We start from the raw sequence: 23,249 nt of genomic DNA, 5'->3' as shown, positions 1-23,249 counted from the left end.
AACTTGTGTTTTAAAACTCTTAAGAACCCTTAGTCACATTTAATAGACTTTAGGAATATGTCGGGCTAACGGGGATTTGTAGGAATTTAACAAATTTATTTTATTACGGATAGGTATTTTCCCGTTATTTGGGAATTTCGAACATCCCGGGGAGAAAGAACTTTTAGACGTTTTGGAAACCCGAACAAAGTTGTTGTGCACTAGTAAAACATTGTCTTTTCAACTATTTTCTACATGCGTTATTATAACCGGATGGTCTTGGATAATATTAAATTCATTTACTTCGAGATCCTTTTTTTCGTTAGTGAAAAGCTCTATAATAATCAATGAAATCCCATAGCTCCCCGTGAGCTCAAAAATGAGTTTTATTCAATATCTTTACGGCTTTAGAGCAACTATTATTCCTCATTAATTTACCTAATAATTGGATTGAAATTGAATCTATGTCCTCTCTGACGCTTTATTAAATTCAGCATTGAATTTCATTCCGGCTGCACTAATAATGATTGGATTGAAGCTCTGGGGATGGTTCTCTCTCTCTCTCGTTTCCTTAAATATCCAGACGTTAAGCCATAATATCTCTTTTTGTATTTATTAAATAAAAGCCTTTTCCGTTGGTGCAAAACCTAATTTGATCCCCTCAGGGAAATTTTCGAGATTTCAGCCCGCAGGGCACGGGGGGGAATCATTTGCTTACAAGATTTTGCTTTTTGACTAGACGACGGATTGATTAAATAAATTATTTTTTATCGAGCGTTTTTGAGGACGATGTTGCCTTCGTTGAAACAACTCGCTGATTTTAACGTGATTTTATTCGGTAAGTTGAAATAGCTCTTAATGGCCTTTGTGACTTCTCTCATTAAAGAGAATTCCCATGTTATTTCAATTTGAACCACTATCAAATCGAGCCAATAAATTAAAGAATTGTTGATTTAATGGAATGGGGAATAATGGGGAAAACAAGTTTCAAATGTTCCAAACAACTAGTAAGTCCAAGTTGGATTTAGTTTCAATTTGGTAGCTGAGCAATGGGGAATGAGGTCTGCTCAGTAAATTGAACGGAAACGAAACTTGTGTAATTCAAAGTCATCTACTTTGAATGAACTAATTGACACATGTATAGTGCAATTCAAGCTCAATACAAGTTTTGAGATATCGCTCTACTTTCGGTAAGAGAGGAAAAGGAAATGCTAATTTGCTATTTCCACCAAAACATATTCTACCAGCATATTCCAAATCAGCGTGACATGCTGGCAACATTGAATATGGAATTTAATATAGAGCTTTAGCTTCCTATCATATATACGTACTCACACACATCCTGCCTCATGCCTCAAGCAAATTACACTGTAAACTAACTTAGGAACTATGCTTTTCAGACGAGAAATGGGTAAAATATGCAACCGAACTAGCAAAGAAAAGCTTTCGCTTTGTTCGAAAATCCCATATTAAAAAGTCAAGGAGCTTCCATGAAGAAGTTTCACAAAATGGGCTTTTAAGCTTTGCTTCTAAATAATTAGAATTCATTGTGCGTTCCCGGCATTCGGGCAGCATGGTAAAAATTATGTTTTGGAACTTAATTAGGGTCGTTAGGGCTGATGCCCTTGCAGACTTGTTAATTAAGTCGAGAGATAATGCTGTTGTGGAGTAAAGTGTGTTTTATGATGGAAGATGTGCTGCAAGTGTTCCATAACTTTGTAGGTAAGAAAGTCTGCTTGTTTGTGGCTAATTGAAACACTAGCGAATGCTATCAAGATTAATTAGACCTATGGAAACGGGAGGCTGCACTGGAGCTTGGTTCATAATTAACCGACTTTAAATTTCTAAGACCTGCGAAATCGTAGAACCCTCGAAATTCAAATAGTGGGAATAAGCGTCAGTTAAATGGTGTTACACGCTTATCTTTGTATTCAGCTATTAACTTCGATATAATACCCAGCGGCTAATGCATTTATTCCTACATAATGCTATATAGCTGGAGGCCGGTACAGCCCTGGGAGAATATCCAAATGTCATAACTGGAATGGCCTAATATATCCAGTATTATTAATTCGATATCGTCTCCATTATTACACCGAAAGTCCATTCAAACTAAATTCGGAACGTATCCGCGTGTTATTGGGGGATTGAAAATTGTTAAAATATTTGTTATTTCCGCCCAATGATAAACTTCGCTAGTAAAGTATTTTCGTTTGAATGGGTGGCCTCAACAACCAGATCCTACTTTCTATTCAAAACTAGCCATATTACTAATTCCAAACAGCTCCTGAAATTCAGTGGCCATTCATGAAAAATAATGAAATTCGCCGTATGTGAGAGCTTTGCCTGATGAAACCCTTTAATGACGGTCTGAACACTCGAAACTTTCCCAAATAGCTCCATATGGAGTTTGAATTGCGTATTGCAGTTTCGGAGCTACGTCCAGTTTTGCTAATTCCATTCCAGTTATCACGTAGGGTAAAAGTTCAGGGACATTTTGACCAGCAGAAAAGAAAGTCATTGTAAAACTAGTGCCCCTAATGTGTTTTATACGCGGTGCTCGTTTTTAGAGCTTAACCATGGAGATCTCGATATATACGAGGTCGGTTAAATTAGAGCAGAGTTGCGCAGTTTGCAGTTAAGAAGTATGCTATTTTAAAATTTTTAAAAAACCCATGATTTTTGGAGATGCACGAAAAAACCTGAAATTTTGGGAAAATCTTTTGGATTTTTTCCTCGACTTATTTGAAGAGGTAATTCGAAGTGATTGACGCTTTATCATTGCAACTTTACGTCTTCTACAACGTGGCGATGTCACATTTGAAACCCGATGTTTCGATTTTCGGCAACCATCATCAACTTTGTTTTTCCTTATGGCCATGTTGGATTTTCACATTTTTTAATTCAGTTTTTCTGGTTATAATGATATATCACATATTAAGATTTAGTCCTGTAGTTAGATGTGAATATCAAAAACCTGTTTTTGCAAAGAGCGCTTTGGAAATACGTCCATACTTTTACTTAATAAAGATTTTTTAACAGGCTGACTGAATTTCGCTTAACGCCACCTACAGCTACAAAATTGATAAAAATGTCTTAACAAAATTCCATTTTTGAAGTGAAGAAAAACGAAATACGTTAAAAATAAATTACGCTTTGCATAAAAATGTGGAAGTTACATGGATGGAAATATATTTACAGCGGTATCCAGAAAGACAACAACCACCTCAGAAGTATTTTCCATTCCATTATACGAATTTAGCTGAGTTTAATGTATTTTTTAATTTTTAATAAGTTGGCCTGCTTGTTCACCAGATCTTTCTCCATTATATTTTTTATTTATGGGGAACTAGGAATGATGTAACTTATAATTTCTCAATTTATAATTAATTTTTTTAATATCTCTGAAAACCATTAAAATGATTCAAATGTTAAAACGGCATATTTTCGAACTCCAAATTGCGCAACTCTGCCCCAATTTAACCGTCCTCGTATCTTATCGAAATGCCCAGGGCTAAGCATCAGAAATGATACCCTGTATGTGAAATCAACCTGACATGTTGTAGTCCGCGGAAATGGATGATCACAGACTGCAGCAACTTCACTAAACGTAATAACGTAGGCCTTAAGGCTAATTTGAAACGTGTTAAATTACTGGAGGACTCGTCCTGAGTAGTTACACTTTCCAACTATTCACCCTAATAAAACGACTGCTTAAGTGGCTGATCCTCTGAATATCGCTTTACAAGTTTAAAACTGGTCCCTTATTTGAGTTCTATTGCTTGTTAGGCACTTTAGCTCTTAACTACAACTTTCATTCTTCAAGTCGAGCTTAAATAGTGTTTTAAACTGAGAGATAAAGTTTCATGTATTTAATTAAATATATGTCATACCAGAAAATCACTTAACTGCTGGTTCTGTTTAGAGAATAACGAGAACACTATGTTTCCATGAAAGTATTTAAAAGACGTTTATTATCTTTTGCTGGCGCCTTAGATATAAATCAACAAAGTTTATGTTCAACTTTGCGCTTCAACGTGAGGGCGAAGTTTGTTCTATCATAACAACATGACGGCCGTAAGTTTTTTCGTCAATTTACTTTACCGTATAGCCGTCTTTCTGAAATGAGACTCTTGCTACTCTCGAAATTCGTAAATTAGGAGTTTATGAATATTTTGCTTGTGTAAATAAATATTTACATAAACAACGTTGAAAGGCTTAATTGGCCAATAACTTTATTTGCAGCTCAAGAGGAACTTCTCTAGTAAAGGGAAAGCTTCAAATTTGACAAATTGCACGATGTTGCGAAGCTTAAAGGTGGGATTTCATAAATTACAAATTTGCGAATTTCAAGAGCGAAATAGCGAAGGAAACTTGTAAGTGGCACTGCAAATTGCAGAACGGAAAAGTTTGAGAAAGGATTCTCCATGATCTTAAATAAAGTCGTAAACTCCTCCGAGGAATCTTGGCAAACATCAAACGCGACAGCGTGGGTAATCCATCATTCGACAAAAGTTTGCCTTCACGAGACAGGCCGACATCGTTCATGTTGAACTACCGACGTTTACTTATTTAATATTTCGTTGAACATGTCCTGGAGGTTTAACGATAAAAGACGGGATTTTAGGAATTACACGCACCGAATCATATTGAAAAGGTCGAGAAATGGGGCGCAGAGGAAACGAAGTTCAAATTTTGTTTACCTACTTCGTTTCTGGATCCCATAATCCAGATTTAATGACTCCGAATACCTTCTTTCTTTGACCAAATTCCCTTTCTCATAAACAGAAAATTTGCCATGAATATTCATATGTGAAATTTCAAGGGCTGAACCTCCATTTCACCATTGTTCCACCATTTAATGTGAAAACCAATTAATTTAAATAAAAATATGAATCAAATGAATAAAAGCAAAAATTAGATAAGTGTATAATAAAAATGACTAAAAATTTGCGAAAAAAAACTTAAATGAACAATTTGAAACTCTCATACTTTCAAGCATCATCGTACTGCTCCTCCACACTTTCTATCGAGGTCCTCGAAGACTTTTAGTAATCTGCCAAATAAATTTCCACCTCAATGGAGGTAGCTGATCATCATTCCGGGTGAATAATTTGTCCAATTGTAACAAAAAAAATAATCTAAATAAAAACAAAACAAGAGGATGGTCACTTCAATCTTCACTATTTCTCAGTATAGTACTTCTCAAGCTATATACTCCAAAAGTAGCATAATTACTGAATCTGCTGAAATTTGGTAAGTCTGAATTCTTGGATATCCATAACGTGAGGATCTGACAAAAATGTTGGTCGACGATCAATGAGAAAATGGTTAAGGACAAGCATATCCAAGGCTAAGAAGTAAACGTCGCCGTTGGTGATGCGTTTAACTTCACTCACTTGGGATACTGTTTTGACATCTGACTCCCCTAATTTTGTAAAATTTGGTGGGTTGTATGGGATAAATTCATATTTTGCCTCCGTTTCTAAACAAGTTGGTAAGAGATTCACCTTGTCATCCTTCACCCATCACCAACAAAAATTTACCGCGAGCTACAAACCAGCGGAACGGAGCTGTAAAACTTTTTGTACTCATCAGACACTAATTGCAAATGTCGAGCCTTCGTTACAAAATAAAAAAATTAAGTTTGTTATATAATTTAGATCAATTTAGGTCTTGCGCCGTCTCTTCGCTTTAAGAGGAAGGGACCACCGCGATTTACTTCACAAGTACGAAAAATTGGCATTGGACGAACAGGTAATCCTGGTAAATGCCCATAATTTTGTTGGCCATCGTCGGTTCTGTTCTAAATCATCTAACACACTGATAAACCATCACCATTTTGTTAAATTTTATATTCTCAAATTTTCTCTAAATGATGTCAATAAAAGTTGTGGGTCAGCATGAAAGACTGGAATATGTTCAAATGGACACTGGATAAGTGGATGCTTTGCTTCCAATACTGCGGAATGTAATCGAACTCTACCTCACACCCTGAGCAGGCCACGATTCGATTTAAATACATTAATTTAGTGTCCAAACAGCAATTTAATCCAATGATTATTACTGATGATGGTTGTTCGATTGGAAATAGCCCTAACCAATATGAGTTCTTCTATCACCATAAAATTCTAGTCAAAGAGACAAGTATGTTATGGAGGTGAGATTTTAGCAACACAATTGCCCATGAATGTTTGGTTTGTATTAGGAGACGTTGCTAACCAGCTAAAACTGGCCATGGAATCTGATCGTAAACACATTTTGGAGATATTTTAATGCTCTGACTTCTGAGCTTTGTCCAGTAATTGCGCAAAGACTCCATATAATTCTAAAATGACTACCGTCACACGAGGCAATAACGTTAAATTCAGTTAGAAATTTCTAAATTTAACTCAATTCAATAAAACCCGTGTATCTGAATTTTCACAGGAGCTTTAGACGTTACTTGCCGAGAAATATTAAGCTTATTCAATAGCGAAAACTTATTTGGTAACCACGTCCAAGCCTTTTGAATATGTATATTTGCTTTGTGAATTTCCAATGTCTGAGAGAACTGTCCGCTTTGTAAATTTCGTATGAGAGTTTGGATTTATATGATATATTAGACCGTCACTCTGGAAAGACTAAAAGATTCCTAGACATCTGTTGTCTTTTTTCTTCTAAAATAACTTCATCATCAATTTTTTCATGTGTCAATCTCTGAAGTATATACATACTTAAGATCCATAATTTAAGATCCACTTTCTCATGAGACTTAAAAAACCTTGATAAACGTCGTGAAAAAAAGTGAAAATTCATGTAAAAATCATACAGGGGGTTCCGGAATGATAGTCAAATCTTTTAACATGGTATTCTATCAGCCATTTTAGGGGGGAATCTTCGTATGAAATTTTTCAATTTGGGTCCTTCCTGTCGAGATATTCGAGTTTCAAAATGGTGAAAAATAATCGTTTTTCTCTTTTTTCTTAAAAATGGCAACACTTAGAAATTTCAATTTTGGTACACATTATCAGTTGGTTCAACTTTATTTTTTTGGTAGTGTTTTTCTGTGATTCACGTTTCTGGAGGACTGGAATCAGCAACTCCTAATTTTATTTCTTTCAGAACTTTTTTCTGCAATAGCCGATTTCGATAATTTTTTTTTAATACTACACATAATTTTAAAACTTTTTTTACTCTTATCATTTTTGTATATAACCAACAGTTGGCGTAAAATAAATAAAAATCATTTTTCATACCCTATTAGGCATCTTTTCGTCACCGGTTACTGATAAATGCAGCGGGCGATTGTTATGTAGAGAGTGTTGGTGTTGTCAACAAAATTGTCCAAATTACGTCTTTCTTATTTTTTTAAGTTTAGATCTAAGAGATGAAGCCGATATTTAACTAATCAGGAATTAAGAGCAAAAATTGAGAAATAAATAATTTAATCAATTATTAGCAATATGAACAAATTGAAATAACTTTATCTAATCCCCCGAATAATAATAAAATTTACATCAAATGTTCAAAATGGTCGTCGGCACATTCTTGGCATAAGTAGAGAAGATGCCTAATAGGGTAAGAAAAACGATTTTTATTTTTTTTTACACCAACTGTTGGTTATATGCAAAAATGATAAGAGTAAAAAAAGTTTTAAAATTATGTGTAGTATTAAAAAAAGTTTTATCGAAATTGGCTATTGCAGAAAAAAATTCTGAAAGATTTAAAATTAGGAGTTGCTGATTCCAGCTCTATAGAAACGTGAATCATAGAAAAAGCACTACTAAAAAATAGAGTTGAATTAGCTGATAATGTGTACCAAAATTGAAGTTTCTAAGTGTTACCATTTTTAAGAAAAAAGAGAAAAATGATTATGGCTGCACAAAAATTTTTATAAAAATAAAAGTTTTCAATAATTTTTAACACTTTAAACTCTGATCGAAAGAGGAAGAATGTGCCTTTTCCACATAGAAAAGTCAAGTCCAAATATATTAGGTGTACAACTTTGCTTCCGCCGTTTTTGAATAGATGTATGTAGCGGTAAGTAATGATCGAAATAAATAACCCCATGTGGGCATGCAGGAGCCTTGGGCACCTGTTAACATAACCTCATAAAAATATTAGTCTATTTGTGTCTTCATCATAAAGTTATTCGCAATTGAAAATGTCAGTGTACGAGCCAAATTCTCGTCATTTGCGGGAGGTTTTACTTTTCTGCTTCAATATGAAGAAATCTGCTGCTGAGGCTCATCGAATGCTCTCAGATACTTATGGGGAAGCCACTATTAGTGAAAGGACATGTCGTGAGTGGTTTCAGCGCTTCAAGAACGGTGATTTTCACGTCGAAGACCAACATAGCGGTGGAAGAAAGAAGGTTTTCCAAGATGCGAACTTGGAAGCATTACTTGACGAAGACTCGTGTCAAAGTCAACAAGAATTGGCACAATCATTGGGAGTGACTCAACAAACAATCTCAAAACGCCTCAAAGACATGGGAATGATTCAGAAGCAAGGATATTGGGTGCCGTACGAGTTGAAACCAAGAGATATTGACAGGCGTCTGTTCGCTTGTGAACAGTTGCTTGCAAGGCAAAGACGGAAGGGATTTCTGCATCGTATTGTGACTGGGGACGAGAAATGGGTTCATTACGATAATCCCAAACGCAAAAAGACTTGGGGATATCCCGGCCATGCTTCCACGTCGACGGCCAAACCGTCTATTCATGGTTCCAAAATCATGCTCTGTATTTGGTGGGATCAACTCGGCGTAATATATTATGAGCTGTTACAACCAACTGAAACAATCACAGGTGCTCTTTATCGAACCCAATTAATGCGTTTGAGCCGAGCATTGAAAAAGAAACGGCTGCAATACAACGAGAGACATGATAAAGTGATTTTGCAGCACGATAATGCTCGACCCCATGTTGCGCAAGTGGTCAAGAAATACTTGGAAACATTGAAATGGGAAGTCCTACCCCACCCGCCATATTCTCCTGACCTAGCTCCTTCTGATTATCACTTGTTTCGATCCATGGCACATGGGCTAGCTGACCAACACTTCCGGTCTTATGAAGAAGTAAGAAATTGGATAGAATCGTGGATCGCTTCAAAAGATGTCCAATTTTTTCAACACGGGATTCGTATGCTGCCCGAAAGATGGGAGAAAGTAGTGGCCAGCGATGGACAATACTTTGGATCCTAAAGGTATAATTAGTTTTTTACAATAAAATCGCGAAATTCGGAAAAAAAACGGCGGAAGCAAAGTTGTACACCTAATAGATTTAGAGTGAAGTTATTCGCAGTTGAATGTGGCATTTCGAGAATCTATTCATTTCATACTACACGACCTAATATTTCCCGCCATTTTGAAATTTGAATATCTCGACAGGAAGGACACAAATTGAAAAATTTCATATGAAGATCCCCCTCTAAAATGGCTGGTGGAATACAACGTTAAAAGATTTGACCATCATTCCGGAACACCCTGTATATGATCACATCTGAAGCTTTTGGAAATTTGAGGTAATTGCTTATGCCTGCGCAATTGTTCTAGACATCTCGCAGCGGAATATGGGGCCTACTTAGTACCATATGTAATAATATTCAAGGCATACGCCTGCAATTCATGTATCAAGTCATCCCCCCACATACTCACGATCACCAGAGCCCAGAGTCTGTAGGGGCCGAAGCATTGAATACCACTCGCAATTTGGTCTAGCCTGATGGCATATTGTATGCGTCGGAGATTTATTAGTTCTTAAGTTTTGCGAATGCGACATTAGAAGAGACAATAAGATGAGAAGCAAGCAGGCTGACAGCCTTCTTAAGAAAAAGCATTGTCGAGCGAGGTCACCAATACCACGACGCTCCTAAGTGGCCATGTGTGCTAATTATTTGGGTGACATTAAACTATTGGTCCCTTTGTAATAGGGACTGGCAGATACTTTTCCCACGGTTCTGAAGGGCTCACCAGGGCTGGGAAAGTTAAGACAACAGGGACAAAGAACAAGCAGTTAATAGATTGATGGGCAGAAGAGCGCTCGTGGAGTAGTGAATTCGCTGGTCTGTCTTTTCATCCTTTGGCTATTAAAAAATACTTTTCTTCAAACATGGAAAACGTGTCCGACGCTATTCCGACATATGCTTGATATACAGTAGCGGACAAAAGTGGAGCAACAAACATATTCTTGAAAATATTCAAGGTTTGTTACGACTTATTCATAAATTAGTAATATCAAAATTATGTTACGATATTTAGAAATAACGCTGCAAAAAATTATAAGTTTCTTTATTCCTGAATTCAAGGCGTTTAACAAGAAAAACGAATAAATGTAGAGGACAAAAGTAGAGCAACAAGATATAAAAATTCTTTCTGACGTCTTTTTTTATCAAACACTTTTGAGTTATTGTGTTTAGTATTATTGGTGAAAACCAGCAAACATGCCTCGTGCTAAATCTCTCTCAGTACAATTGAAACAATTAATTGTTTCCAAATTTGAATCTAGAATATCCCAAAATGATATTGCTAGAGAATTAAATCTTAATCGCTCTATAATCTGTAGAGTATTGAGTGCCTACAAGATTCGCAAAAGTGTGGTGAGTCCTCCAAAAGCAGGTCGTCCTCAAAAGACAACAAGAGTTCAAGACAATAAAATTGTGAACATTTCGAAAGGGGATTTATATAAAGCAGCAGTTGATATTGCACAGGAATGTAGTGACTTTGGTGTTTCTGTAAGATCGATTCGAAGACGCTTACAAGAAAAAAGTTTGAATGACCGCAGACCCGCTAAAAAAACCTTCATTTCTAAGAAGAACAGGATGGCCCGGCTCCGCTTTGCCAATGACTATCTTAACTGGATTTTCGAAAAATGGAAAACTGTGCTATTCTCCGATGAGAGTAAATTTAATTTGTATTCCTCGGATGGAATTCGATATGTTAGGCGTCCTCCAAATGAAAGGTACAAGCCAAAGTACACTAAAGGCACAATTAAATTTAGTGGAGGTAACGTATTAGTGTGGGGATCATATTCCGGGTTTGGAATAGGACCATTGATAAAAATAGAGGGAATTATGGACCGGTTTAAATATCTACAGATATTAATGGATCATATGCTTCCGTTTGCAGAGGAAAACATGTCATTGTCATGGATTTTTGACAATGACCCGAAGAACTGCAAAAATAATTAAAAAATATTTGAAAGAGCAACGAGTAAATGTAATGTAGTGGCCTGCCCACAGTCCTGATCTTAATCCAATAGAGAATTTATAGAAGATAGTAGACCGTAAGATAAGGACAGAGAATCCACAAAAATTTAGAAACTCCGCAGAATTAATCACTGCCATTTCAACTACATGGAATTCCATTTCAGAAGAAACCATCAATAAATTAATAAAGTCTATGAGGAATAGATGCATTGAAGTTATTAAAAACAATGACAATGCTACTAAGTATTAGTTAAAATTTTCGTAATCATTCAAAATTTCATATGTTGCTCTACTTTTGTCCGCCACATTTTTCGTTTTTATTATTAATTTTATTAATATATTATTTATTCGTTTTTGTTGTTAAATGCCTTGAATTCAGGAATAAACTTATAATTTTTTGCAGCGTTATTTCTAGATATTCTAACATAATTTTGATATTACTAATTTATGAATAAGTCGTAACAATTCTTGAATATTTTCAAGAATATGCTTATTGCTCCACTTTTATACTACTACTGCTACTATATATGATAAGGCAGAAAGTATGGACTTTTCTATGACGGCTTTCCATTCAAGACCATATGCTCAAGACTTCAGTACTCTACCATAATTCCTTGCACATCTTACTAAAAGCTTTCTAATTTACGTTTTAATGCTCGAAAACGAAACAAAGCGCATTTTCCCCAATTACGCAACTCGTATACAGAAGTTTTTAAGGGAATTGAACCATAAACCGGCAATTATATCTCTTTTTGAAGTTTTAATTTAACTCGCGTGACATAACAACCTACTTACCATACTTGTTATGTAATATACTATTGACACCCTGCTGTCTAGTAAGCATATTTTGAGTACTTAAAGTAATAAAGCGTGTTGATTGGTATTCACGGCTCAGACCAGTTTTAAAGCTAATCGGATAAGGGGATAACTGTGATTTGTGAATTTAGCACCTCGAAATTCTTGGAAAAAGTCCCACGAGGGAGCTGATATTGGTGGAAATTTATCGCGTAAAAGTGACTGGGGCTCGGCAAATCCGCAATATTTTAGTGGATATTGTAAATAATTTTATACATAACAGATTTTGGGGAATCTCAGCAGCTCCTTTTCAGTTTTGAAGTTAATCAAACCAAAGGAATTCTCATTGCTATTAACTTAATCTGCGTTATTTGAGTGAAATGGTGAAAACTTTACGATGTGGATCATCCTATAATATTGCTACGATATAATCTCCAGTCAAAGATTTACTTTCTTCAAGCCAGAGCAGACCAACTGGCAATTAAGCATTGCAGAGCCGCATCTAATAATTTGACATTAAAAACGAAATTATGGAGCATGGAATGATTCGATTCGGTATTGAGAATTTCGTGAAAGGCTCGCATTTGATTTTCAAGACCTCACGTTTTTCTAATTTCTGGACTACAGCAATAACTGTATTATTTTGTTTACTAATAATTACACCTATGGGAGAAATATAGGACAAAGCAGATGCCGAAAACCGCAGTCCTGGCTATAATTAACTAATGAAAACCACATTTTGAGGAGTTGGGAAAAGTTGTCGATATCATTATTAAATCTAAATTTTAGCAAAATTGCCCAAACGCAAAATTTTAACAAAAGCCCTTGCGCTTCTCATTAAGACCTTTCGTGGAGTTTGATCTTCATATTGCATGCCTCACCGATTTTTTTCAGCTCAATGGTTTCCCCGTGGAATTTTCGAACAGAAATATAAATTACGAGCAAATCCCATAAGATTCGATTACGGACCGATTTCTTTCGGGATCGCTAATAAAAATGCAACATACAGCTCGACTTCGATTGATTTATAGACTTAATCGTTATCTCAGTCATTTAGCGGACTGAACACTTTGCTTCTTTCCGGCCCCTTTTTGTGCTCGCCAAGCGATATTCGGATCTTTTCGGCTGGATCTATTATCAGAAAAAAGATCTGGTTAAATGATCCGTTTGGGAGTGGATTTTTTATTATCCGGTTCTAAACGATAATTCCTTCGCTTTCGTAAAATATTAATTGAACGGAAATGAGATTACTAATTCATTAGCGATGCGCCAATAACCTGTCAGAACCAAAGGCTTCGCAAACAAAGAGGTGCGATGGAAACGGTTTTCACATGGAAAATATAACGACATTTTCATTTATCTGGGAAATATTGAACTATAAATCGGGAAATATATGGGGAACATGTAGAGCTTTTTAAATAGGGGATTTTATTGTATATTTTATTGGGAAATTCATGCATACCTCTCGGAATTATTCCAAAGTATTTTTGATAATGTGTTTAACCCTTATTTCATTATTTGTTACAGTGTTGGCCGGAGTTGGGGTGGACTTCATATATCATGGACGTTTCCCTGGATATTGGCTCATGTAAGTCCGAGTTGTAGAATTTTGTGTAATTCAAATTAATAAATTCTAACTATTAAAGGGGGAAAAATGAAAGATATTAATTTAAGGAGACTTGTAACAATTTTCTCAAACAAAGCCCCATTTAACTATAATAAAACTTTGGGGAAATCGATTCTGTTCCAAATTTATTTCGGAACAAACTGCAGCGTAAACACTGCACAAAGACGTTTCATTTATTCAGGAAAGGGAATTTAAAACTTTAAAGTTTTACTGTGTGGAATTGGTGGAAATACGAGATAAATAAAAGGTATACGTACCTTTGTCAATGGGACACTCCATTACTTCAAAGAACGTTTTAATTGAATTAATGATCGCGGAAGAGTTTCCTTTGCATGTTGGGACACAGGAGGTTTTTAATCATCTTATATAGAATTTCTCCCGGTTTTCTGTTTTGAACTAAACAGCATCGTAACAGTGAAATTGTTCAATTTTGAGGAATAAAACTCTTTTGCCGTACTTTTATTTGCCCTGCACGTTCGCCTGCTTTAATATTTGAGGCAAACTCGAACTAGGTCATTCGAACACAAGGTTAAGAGAACACATTCGCAGTGTATTATCTATTTTACATATACCTTTATCGCAGCTTTGAAAGTTTTCATATTGAGAGAGATCTTCCAAAAGAATAATATCTAATTTCAGAAAAAATACAATGGAATGTCTAAGTTTGAATAAGTGAGAAACAGAAATGTCGAGAAAGAATTTCATTAAAAGTGAATGAGGAATGAGGACATTTGGGATTGGGAGATGAAATAAATAGGAGTGATGCGACAAACTTTTGTTTATTTAATTTTTAGGAATAACGTCTCACCTACTAGTAGGGGTGAAACTGCACACTATTCTCAATTTAAACTAATTGAGAATAACATTCACCCTTTACTACGGTGTCTTTTTTTTTCATTCGAGAACAATACGACTATTTTAGGTTTTCTCAGAGATAATTTGGTGCATGCTAATTGCCAAGCATAAGATCCATAAAGAACTGTGTATTATACTCCTCCCGATTGTGCACGACTAGACAGAGAGTTTAAAAATCTTGACGCCAAAGACGAAATTAATATAGATTATTTCAGATTAGCTCAAAGCACCCCTGAATTTCGACTAAAATTTAACGAAACGTGTATCAAACCTGAACTAATCTCTTTGAAAATTTACAGGGCGCGGACATTGTGACGGTCACGAGTAGCTGTTTTGTTAGCCCTGAGATAGATTTCACATTGAGGTTTTATGCTTTTTTAAATTAATTTTTCAAAGAAATTTAGTATTTTGCAATATTTCCATTTAGCCTGAATATAATTTTTAATTATTATATTAAAACAACAGAAAATGTAATACGTCTTGAGTTTTTATCTAAACATTCAATTACCGTCACTTTCAAGTAAAAAGCTCTTCTTCACTATTTATTTCATGCATTACATTTTACTCAAAATGTGACGAAAAAAACCCTTTCAAACCCTCTAAGAAAAGTCTGAAATGCATTAAATACATACAAATGCATACATTAAATCTCTCGTCTCTCTATATAAAATTGCAGTTAAAAAACCACTTAAAAATGTTGTTGTGATCAGCTATACGTCTGTAAAGATTTGTATTAAATAGGGTTTTATGGAAAGTTTACTTATTTAAAATTGCTTATTCAAAACTATCAAATAAATCTTTCTAAATTTTGGCGGAACATGCACTTGAATAAAAGTGAAAACTTGTAAAATCGTAAATAGAAAAGTGTGTGATATTGAATTAAAAACTCCAATAAGTGAATAATTACCCCACCATCTAACCTAGAGAAGTATTTTGAGCAAAGCTAGAGTTATTTCAACCTCCATTTCAATTACTTTTATGGAACATTTGAGTAAAACAATATACCATTAGACAAACTATTGTAACAAGAGCAGAAAGATCCAACGATCGATAGCCTTTCCTTTAGGAAATAAAAATTATTTATATATATATATATATAACTTTTTTATCACTCGGTATAAAATTTATTTATGATTAAATTTGTGTTTTCCTGCATGTTTTAGGAAAAAAAAAGTCTCTAAGGGCCTTCCTTCTTGAAATATTTGAAGCTTAAAGTTTACTGCATGTTTTGAACAATAAATTTAATATATTATACATATTTATTTATACAGTTGGATCGAAAGAAATGAAAACTTAAAAATACGTTGCAAATTATTTGAAAACATAAATTTAATTGCGTAAATAATTACACTTTTAGTAGGTGTTCGAAATTACCTCCGTTGACTTTCATACAAAGATTAATCCGTCGTAAAAAGTTAAAATGTACTTCATTCATCAACTTTTCGACATTCTTTAAAATATTTACTGTATTTTGAACTCGTCCCCACAGTCCACAGTTCCCTTTCACTATTAATGGCCGTGGAGTATATTATGGTTTTTAAAGATTCCCATAAAAAATAATTCATCTGAGTCAAATCCGGTGAGCGCGGTGGCCAAGGTACCGGAGCATCATTTCCTCTACTGATTCATCGACGTGGATACTGTTAATGCAAATAGTTGCGCACATTTATAGTAAAATGTGGTGGAGCATTGTCGTGCATAAACCACATATCTTGCCGAAGTTGTAAAGGTAGATCTTCCAGTAATTCTGGCATTGTATTTTGAATATTCCAAATAACTTTTACCATTTAATCATAGCGGCAAAATGGCAGGACCGATAATAAAATTATTAATTATTCCTGCCCACGCATTAATCTTAAATTCATGTTGATAATGTACCACTTTCGTAGCAAACGGATTCTCATCAGCATGAACATGTTCATTGTGTAAGTTAGTAATTCCACTTCTCGTACAACAAGCTTTATCCGTAAATAAAATATTAGTACCAAAATTCATGTTGTATTCTCTTTGCTCATGGATAAATCGGCAGAAAATCAGTGGCAGATTAAGATCTGGAGATAAAAGGTTTTGTACTTTTTGGATGTGGTATGGATAAAGCAATTGTTCTTTTAAAATTCTATTAACATCTTTCGATACCCCACTTTTAAACCTAAGCGCTTGGTGCTTAGTTTTGGATTTTCAGCGACTAAAATTTCTTCTTCAATTTCAGGAATCCTTATTCTATGTTCCCGTCCATAATTAGTAGTTACAGGAATAAGATTTTGCGAAATCGCCTCTCGATGACACCAAATGTTTGGTAGTTTGGTATGCGTCGATTTTGGAATCTTTCATTGTACACTCTAACACTTTTGCGATCATTTCCTTCACAAAATCCGTAAACTAATAACATATCTGTTTTTTTACTTTTGTGTACATTTCGGCCATTTTAAAAATTGAAATTGCCCAAAATTTGAAAATATATCCCCTACTTTGAAACACTTTTCATATCAACACCTATACTCTTAATAGGTACGAGCGGATGTAATTTCCTTCAAACAAAATAAATAATAAAAAAATGGTATAGTCAAATAAAAACATGAAGATTTAAATAAGATAATAAGAATTGAAGACTATTTGAAAGTTTTGATTTATTTCGATCCAACTGTATGAATAAATGTGTATATTAAAATTATTGTTCAAAACAATGCAATAAACTTTAAGTTTTCAATATCTCAAGAAGGAAGGCCCGTAGAGACTTTTACCACAAAACTTTTTTTCGCAAAAGATGTAGGAAAACACAAATTTAATCATAAATAAATTTTATACCGAGTGATAAAAAATTGATGCCTTTTTAAAGAGAGTTCATCTAGCGCTAACAATGTCCTCTACAATGTGTATCGAAAATGTCAACGGATTCTGATTTCTCGCCCCTAAAAACCCCCCCATTACGATATTTAGTGCAGATAGTAGCATTACCAACGAAGTAATTAATTTTTTTCCTTTTTTTAATTTTCACTTTAATGTCTTGTATTAGGAAAACCGTCCACTTTTGGACTAAGGTAATTTGGGTTAAATCATTATGTTTTAACCTCAGAAATTTGTAGTAGGATTTTGTACAGACCTTTTAGAGACGCCCTGTATACAGGGTATTTCCTAAATGTTACGCAAAAATTTAGGGGGCTATTCTCTGAGTAATTTTAAGAATTTTTTGTCCTGTGACAATTTTAGGAAAAATGCTTTGTTCCTTAGATACAAGGCCATACATGTTTATTGACTAATTTTTTAATTTTTTATTAAAATGGTTAAAATAAGTGTAGCAAGATAGTGTGAATCTTGAAAACAACAATAGTAAATCGTAACTTTTTGGAACAATCGCTATGTATATATATACATATATATACAGGGTGATTCATTGGGAATGGGACATGGCGCAACCTGAGATAGTGGACACTAAAATATGACGATTGGACCCAATATTCTTTATATAAATGTTGCGTGTTTCAGTATTACAGGATGTTAAAGATTGAAATTTTATTTTAAAATTCCTTAATAACCTTTTGTGTTTTTGTAATATCAACAAAAAAATGGGAATACTAAAGTTTTGTAAGATATCAAGTAAGAATTTCAATCTTATTTTTATGTAGCTCTTGGAGGGCGCTAGTTACAACTCACTGCTTTGGTATATTTGGTCATATCTTTGTATGAATGCAACTGAAAGCAAATTCTATTCCACATAATGAAAGAACGTTTATTTTTATTCAAAAAAGGTATTCTTATTTAATCCCGATATCTCTCTTCGTTTATGAGATTTTTACCCATAAGCAAATTCATGCCGTACCATTTCAAATAAAAAAGTATTAAGATCTTTGAGGAAGAGAATAATAAAGTGTACTGAGGTGGAAGGAGGTCATTTTGAATAGCTGCTCAAATAAGAATTATTTTTCATTTGTTTTTAATGCTGCAAAAGATTTATTTGAAAATCAATAAAATCAAGTTAATAAATGTATTATTTATTTTTTTAAATAAAGATATGGCATTTGATCTTTAGGTCTGGGCTTGTCGCGGGCCATGGAAATTCAAAAAATATTTTTGAAATCTTGACGCACTTACAGTCACTATGGTTTTTGAAGATTTCAAATGGTATGACACGAAATGGGTAAAAATCTCGTAAACGGAGAGAGATATCGGGATTAAATAAGAATACCTTTTTTGAGTAAAAATAGACGTTTTTTCATTATGTGGAATAGAATTTGCTTTCAGTTGCATTCATACAAAGATATGACCAAATATACCAAAGCAGTGAGTTGTAACTAGCGCCCTCCAAGAGCTACATAAAAATAAGATTAAAATTCTTACTTGATATCTTACAAAACTTTAGTATACCCATTTTTTTGTTGATACTACAAAAACACAAAAAGTTATTAAGAAATTTTAAAATAAAATTTCAATCTTTAACAGCCTGTAATTCCGACACACGCAACATTTATACATATAAGGAATATTGGGCCCAATCGTCATGTTTTGGTGTCCGCTATCTCGGGTTTCGCCATGTCCCATTCTCAGTGAATCACCCTGTAGTAAAGGCAAAAACCTGCTTAATGTGGGTTTTGCTTAAATAGGTACACGTAAACGTATAAACTATAAACAGCTCTTTCACGTTATTGGAAGGTAAAGCGCTTTTTTCTTCCTGTTCCAAAACAAACTGAACTAGAGGTAAACACATTCTAAAGGTTAGTCTTGTCGCAATATTTGTTTTTTGAATACGCTATTGGTTTAGGTAATGGAATATTTCCTCTATGCGAGAGTTCAGTTTCGATGACGTGCATTTGAGGAGGTATCTATAAATTATATCTTCTCGCAAATAAATGCCACCGACAGAGATATACTATTTATTTTCACGTTTGAATAGAGTTAAATGGGGCGATAAAACGCTGTTTTTCCACACGTCTCAAACGTTCACCGGCCGACTGATTTTCTATAACTTCCTAGAATTTCCAGAGAATCCGACGGCAAATTCGCCCGGGAATATTCTGGGATATAGGCGGACGTGTTGGAATATGAAAGAAACAAAATTAAGCCTCCCAAACATGGTATTTTAGAGCTCATAGATCCCAATGTTGCAGGATATTTTAATTTATTTAGCAGCATCAATACCTGAGGCGCATACGGGATTTCCTCGCTGCCATTTGCATTCCAAATTTATAGGAAAAAATCTTTTAATGATGTGAATAAACACTTTTGTCGTTAAATCGAATTTTAGGTTATTCATCGACCCGGAAAAGTGGTGTCAGTATGTTTAGAAATATTGACTTGATTTGAGTGCCTTGGAAGAGCGGTTTATTTCAAAGCAATTAAAGTCATACGTATACGATATTAAATTAGTTAGTCAAAGATCAACTCGGGTTGGTTCTTCATTCAGTATTTCTCCTATCCTGAGGCAGGAACACTTACTTACACAAGCTGTTTTGATATGATTTATGCTGGGCTACTTTATGCTCTGATGTTCTTTCATGCACAAGCCAAGTTTCCTCTATGGCTGATTCTTCGGAACGTTCATAAATAAATGTACCCGTCCGTGCAGCACGTTCCTAGCGTATAATGTTACACAATTTAGTATGTTTGTTTCACAAATACAAGCTTTCGGATGCAAATTAAGCAAACGAATAGCATTTAATGTTAAAGCCGTCACCTAAGCGAGGAGTATTTGTTTACTCTTGCGAAATTACTCAGAAGTTGGAAATGTGCATGTTAAGAAGTGTCCTTTTCATGCAGCAAATATGACATTACTAACGATGTTACAAAATATCAAGACTGCGCCAACAAATTCTGATTATTGATAATAAAATCCCCAACTGCAAAAAACCGCAACTTCCGAAAACCTTTGTACCTGTGCTCTTGTTTTGCCTTAACCAACAGTTATTCCGAGATCAAAGAGGCCAAATGCAACTTGGAAAGTTGTTGAAAATTCCGCAGTGAACATTTTGAGGCACAAAGACTGGGTTGAAAATACGATTTGACGCAACAAAGATTTATATCTACAATTCAAAGTTGATTCCACCTCAAACCATGAAAGTTTTGCGTGAATTATGCATAAGTTTGGAAAGTAATGCTGAGAGTATGTAGACCTACCTGTTGGGAGAGGGGGAGGGGGGGGGGGGGGTTCGGTTTTAACAAAACAAACAAAATTATACCTGCAAGATTCAATATGCTGCAATATCATTAAATATGCTTTACTAAACCACGTCAGATGTAGTGAATAGGTAAGCTTTCTCACTCTGCTTATTTATATTAAAACCCAGGGTTTTGCATTGCATTAACTTTAAGATGAAGTTTTCCAGACCGTCATAAGGTTTTACTAAAATAAAGTTTCAGTTCTGACGCTTGTTCTATACCCTTTGAGGCATGTTGAGCAGCTGGGAAGAGGTTTTCGTGGAGTATCGACTACGCCGTAAAAAGGTGATGGTTATTATGATGATCAGGGATGAATATAAAATTTAGCAAACGTCCAAATCTGGAGAGATGATAGTGGTTTAATCGTGAAGGATTAGTAATGTTAGAATTATCTTAATGCAGTACCCCAATAACTCCACCACTTAGAAAGTAAAAAACGATAAAAATCCACTACTCATATATACACAGTCTGTTAATTCATACTTTTGCTTATGTCTAAATAACTTTTGTTTTATTATCTAATGATAAAATATTAATTGTAAAGGATAACGTGAATTCTTTTAGGAGTTCAGTCTTAGATAAGGTTATCTGAATGACCATTCATGTGCTTTAATTGATAGCACTTCCAAGCAAATGATTGAAAGAACAGTACGTATCATAGTTAATAATATTATGAGAAGCGATAAAAAATAATTAAATGCCATCATGTCAATTATGGAGTTAATGCTACTTATTAATAGTTGTTTTTGTTTTTTTTCTGAGATAATCTTTTCTTTTTCCTTTTTTTTAATAGAGGTTTAGGGGAATCTGCAAGTAGACATTGTGGGCCTGGTATAAGGCGGTCTAGTGTGCCCACTTTATGTTGGGTTGGCGTCCTCTTCCGGGGAGCACCGATCGACTAAACCCCCTTTCCCCTCTTCACCGTGAAAACCCCCCCGGCACCGTCGATCAGACATTCCTTCGGGTGGGGGAAGGTGTACCCCTTAAGTATTATTAGCCTCTACATCCCCCCTACGGTTCAGCCCCATGGGGTTCACGCGTGACTAAATTCTCCGTTTCTCTTCGTTTTTCTTCTTTTTCCTTGGATCGCATAATAGTTTCCAACATCTGGACGATGATATTCCCGCTATTTTCGTCTTTTAATAATAAGTAAGTCACGGTTTCCCTGTTGACGTTTGAGAAACATTTCGACTTAGCATTTTCTCTGATTTTACTAAAATGTTTACAAGCGAAAACGGCATGTTTCGGCGTGTCAACAGCACCATAAAACCAGCATATGTCATCCTTTAATTTGCCTATCTTCTTTAAGTAACTGCCAAAGATACCGTGTCCGCTTATGGCCTGCCTTATATAATAATTGGTGTTTCCAAATTTCCTACTCATCTACGACTTTATGACCTTTACAAATATTTTGGCGTGTTCTTGGTATGCATTCCACCTCTTTTGCCATTTGAGTAGGACACTTTCCCTGGTCTCACTTCTTGCTTCTTCGCGCTTTCGCTATACAGTGGCTCTCCATTCAATCAGTAAATCAAGTGGAATACTTATTTGTACTTGGTTAATTCTATTAAATTAGTGCATTAATTCAGCCATCAGATTATCATTAAACATCTAAATGACATAAACTGTTAATTGATATAGCTAATTATTTATTTTTAAAAATTAAAAAACTATGTACAGGTGCCCAATTTTTTTTTTGTTTGGGGCCAAAAAAAGACGCAATTAAACTGTAAAGTGTCACACATCGTTAAATTCAGAATAAAAAGGGTTTTCAAAATCTGATATCACAACATTCAGACCGCATTAAAAAAATAATTAAATTGATGGTGGTTCCACAATGACAAAACGTCGGATTAAAAAACTGACAGCGCCACGTTAAAGCGCATTAAAAGTTGCTGTAGGGAAGTGCCATCAGTTTTGGTCTAGGTCTAATATTATCGCCAGAAAAAAATAATATGTAAAATTGGAAAATCCAATTTTTTCCAAATATCTCAAAAACCAAAAAATATTTCGGGGATTTCTAAACGCCATTTTTTTAGGCCCTTGATTACACAACTTTTCTCCCATTTAATCAAATCTGTATCTTTTACCGTTTCGAAGATCCTCATAGTGGCCCTCCTTATCTTGGACATCCTGTATATAGCTGAGGTGATTTCCATAGCCAATCTTTTGTTATTATAATTTTTGCAAGTTCATCTTTATGCACCTTTATTTTCCCCTGCGGCCTCTCATATGGGCGCCGCATACAGGATTGCCGATATTACCGCACTCGATAGAACTTTTCTCTTTGTTGAGGAACATCCTCCAGTTCTAGGCATCGGCCTCGTCAACAATTTTATCATGGCGTTCGCCCTTTCGCACGTCTTTTGCACGTGAGCGCCCACCCTCATGTTTCTTTTTAAATATACACCCAGTAGCTTCACACATTCTTGACTCTCAATTCGTTCACCGTTCAGTTCCAGTTGCATAATTGTGATTTTTCGACGTCTCGCAAGAAGGGCCATCTCGTTTTTTCATTTTGTCACATTAGCTTATATACAGCTTTCTGAGATAATCTAGTGCATGGTGAGTGACAAAGATAATTCTCACAAAACATGTGTATCATAATCTCCCAAATTGTGCATGCCTCGGTGAAAAAATAAAGCATTTCTCC

At 34.9% G+C, this 23,249-nt stretch overlaps 1 protein-coding gene across 2 annotated transcripts in view; it reads left to right on the top strand.

Annotated features, from left to right (window-relative positions):
* LOC136417465 (uncharacterized) overlaps positions 1 to 23,249 on the top strand; it is a 78,725-nt gene that overhangs the window by 37,333 nt on the left and 18,143 nt on the right. For both annotated transcript variants that reach the window (XM_066403165.1, XM_066403166.1), the window contains exon 3: positions 13,492 to 13,552. In XM_066403165.1, coding sequence (XP_066259262.1) covers positions 13,492 to 13,552 — 61 coding nt within the window. The remainder of the gene's footprint in view (positions 1 to 13,491; positions 13,553 to 23,249) is intronic.

The sequence above is a fragment of the Euwallacea similis genome, chromosome 28 (assembly GCF_039881205.1).
Source record: "Euwallacea similis isolate ESF13 chromosome 28, ESF131.1, whole genome shotgun sequence".
NCBI lineage: Eukaryota > Metazoa > Arthropoda > Insecta > Coleoptera > Curculionidae > Euwallacea > Euwallacea similis.
The sequence above is the reverse complement of the archived record's forward strand: the minus strand, read 5'-3'. Positions and strand labels throughout refer to the sequence as shown.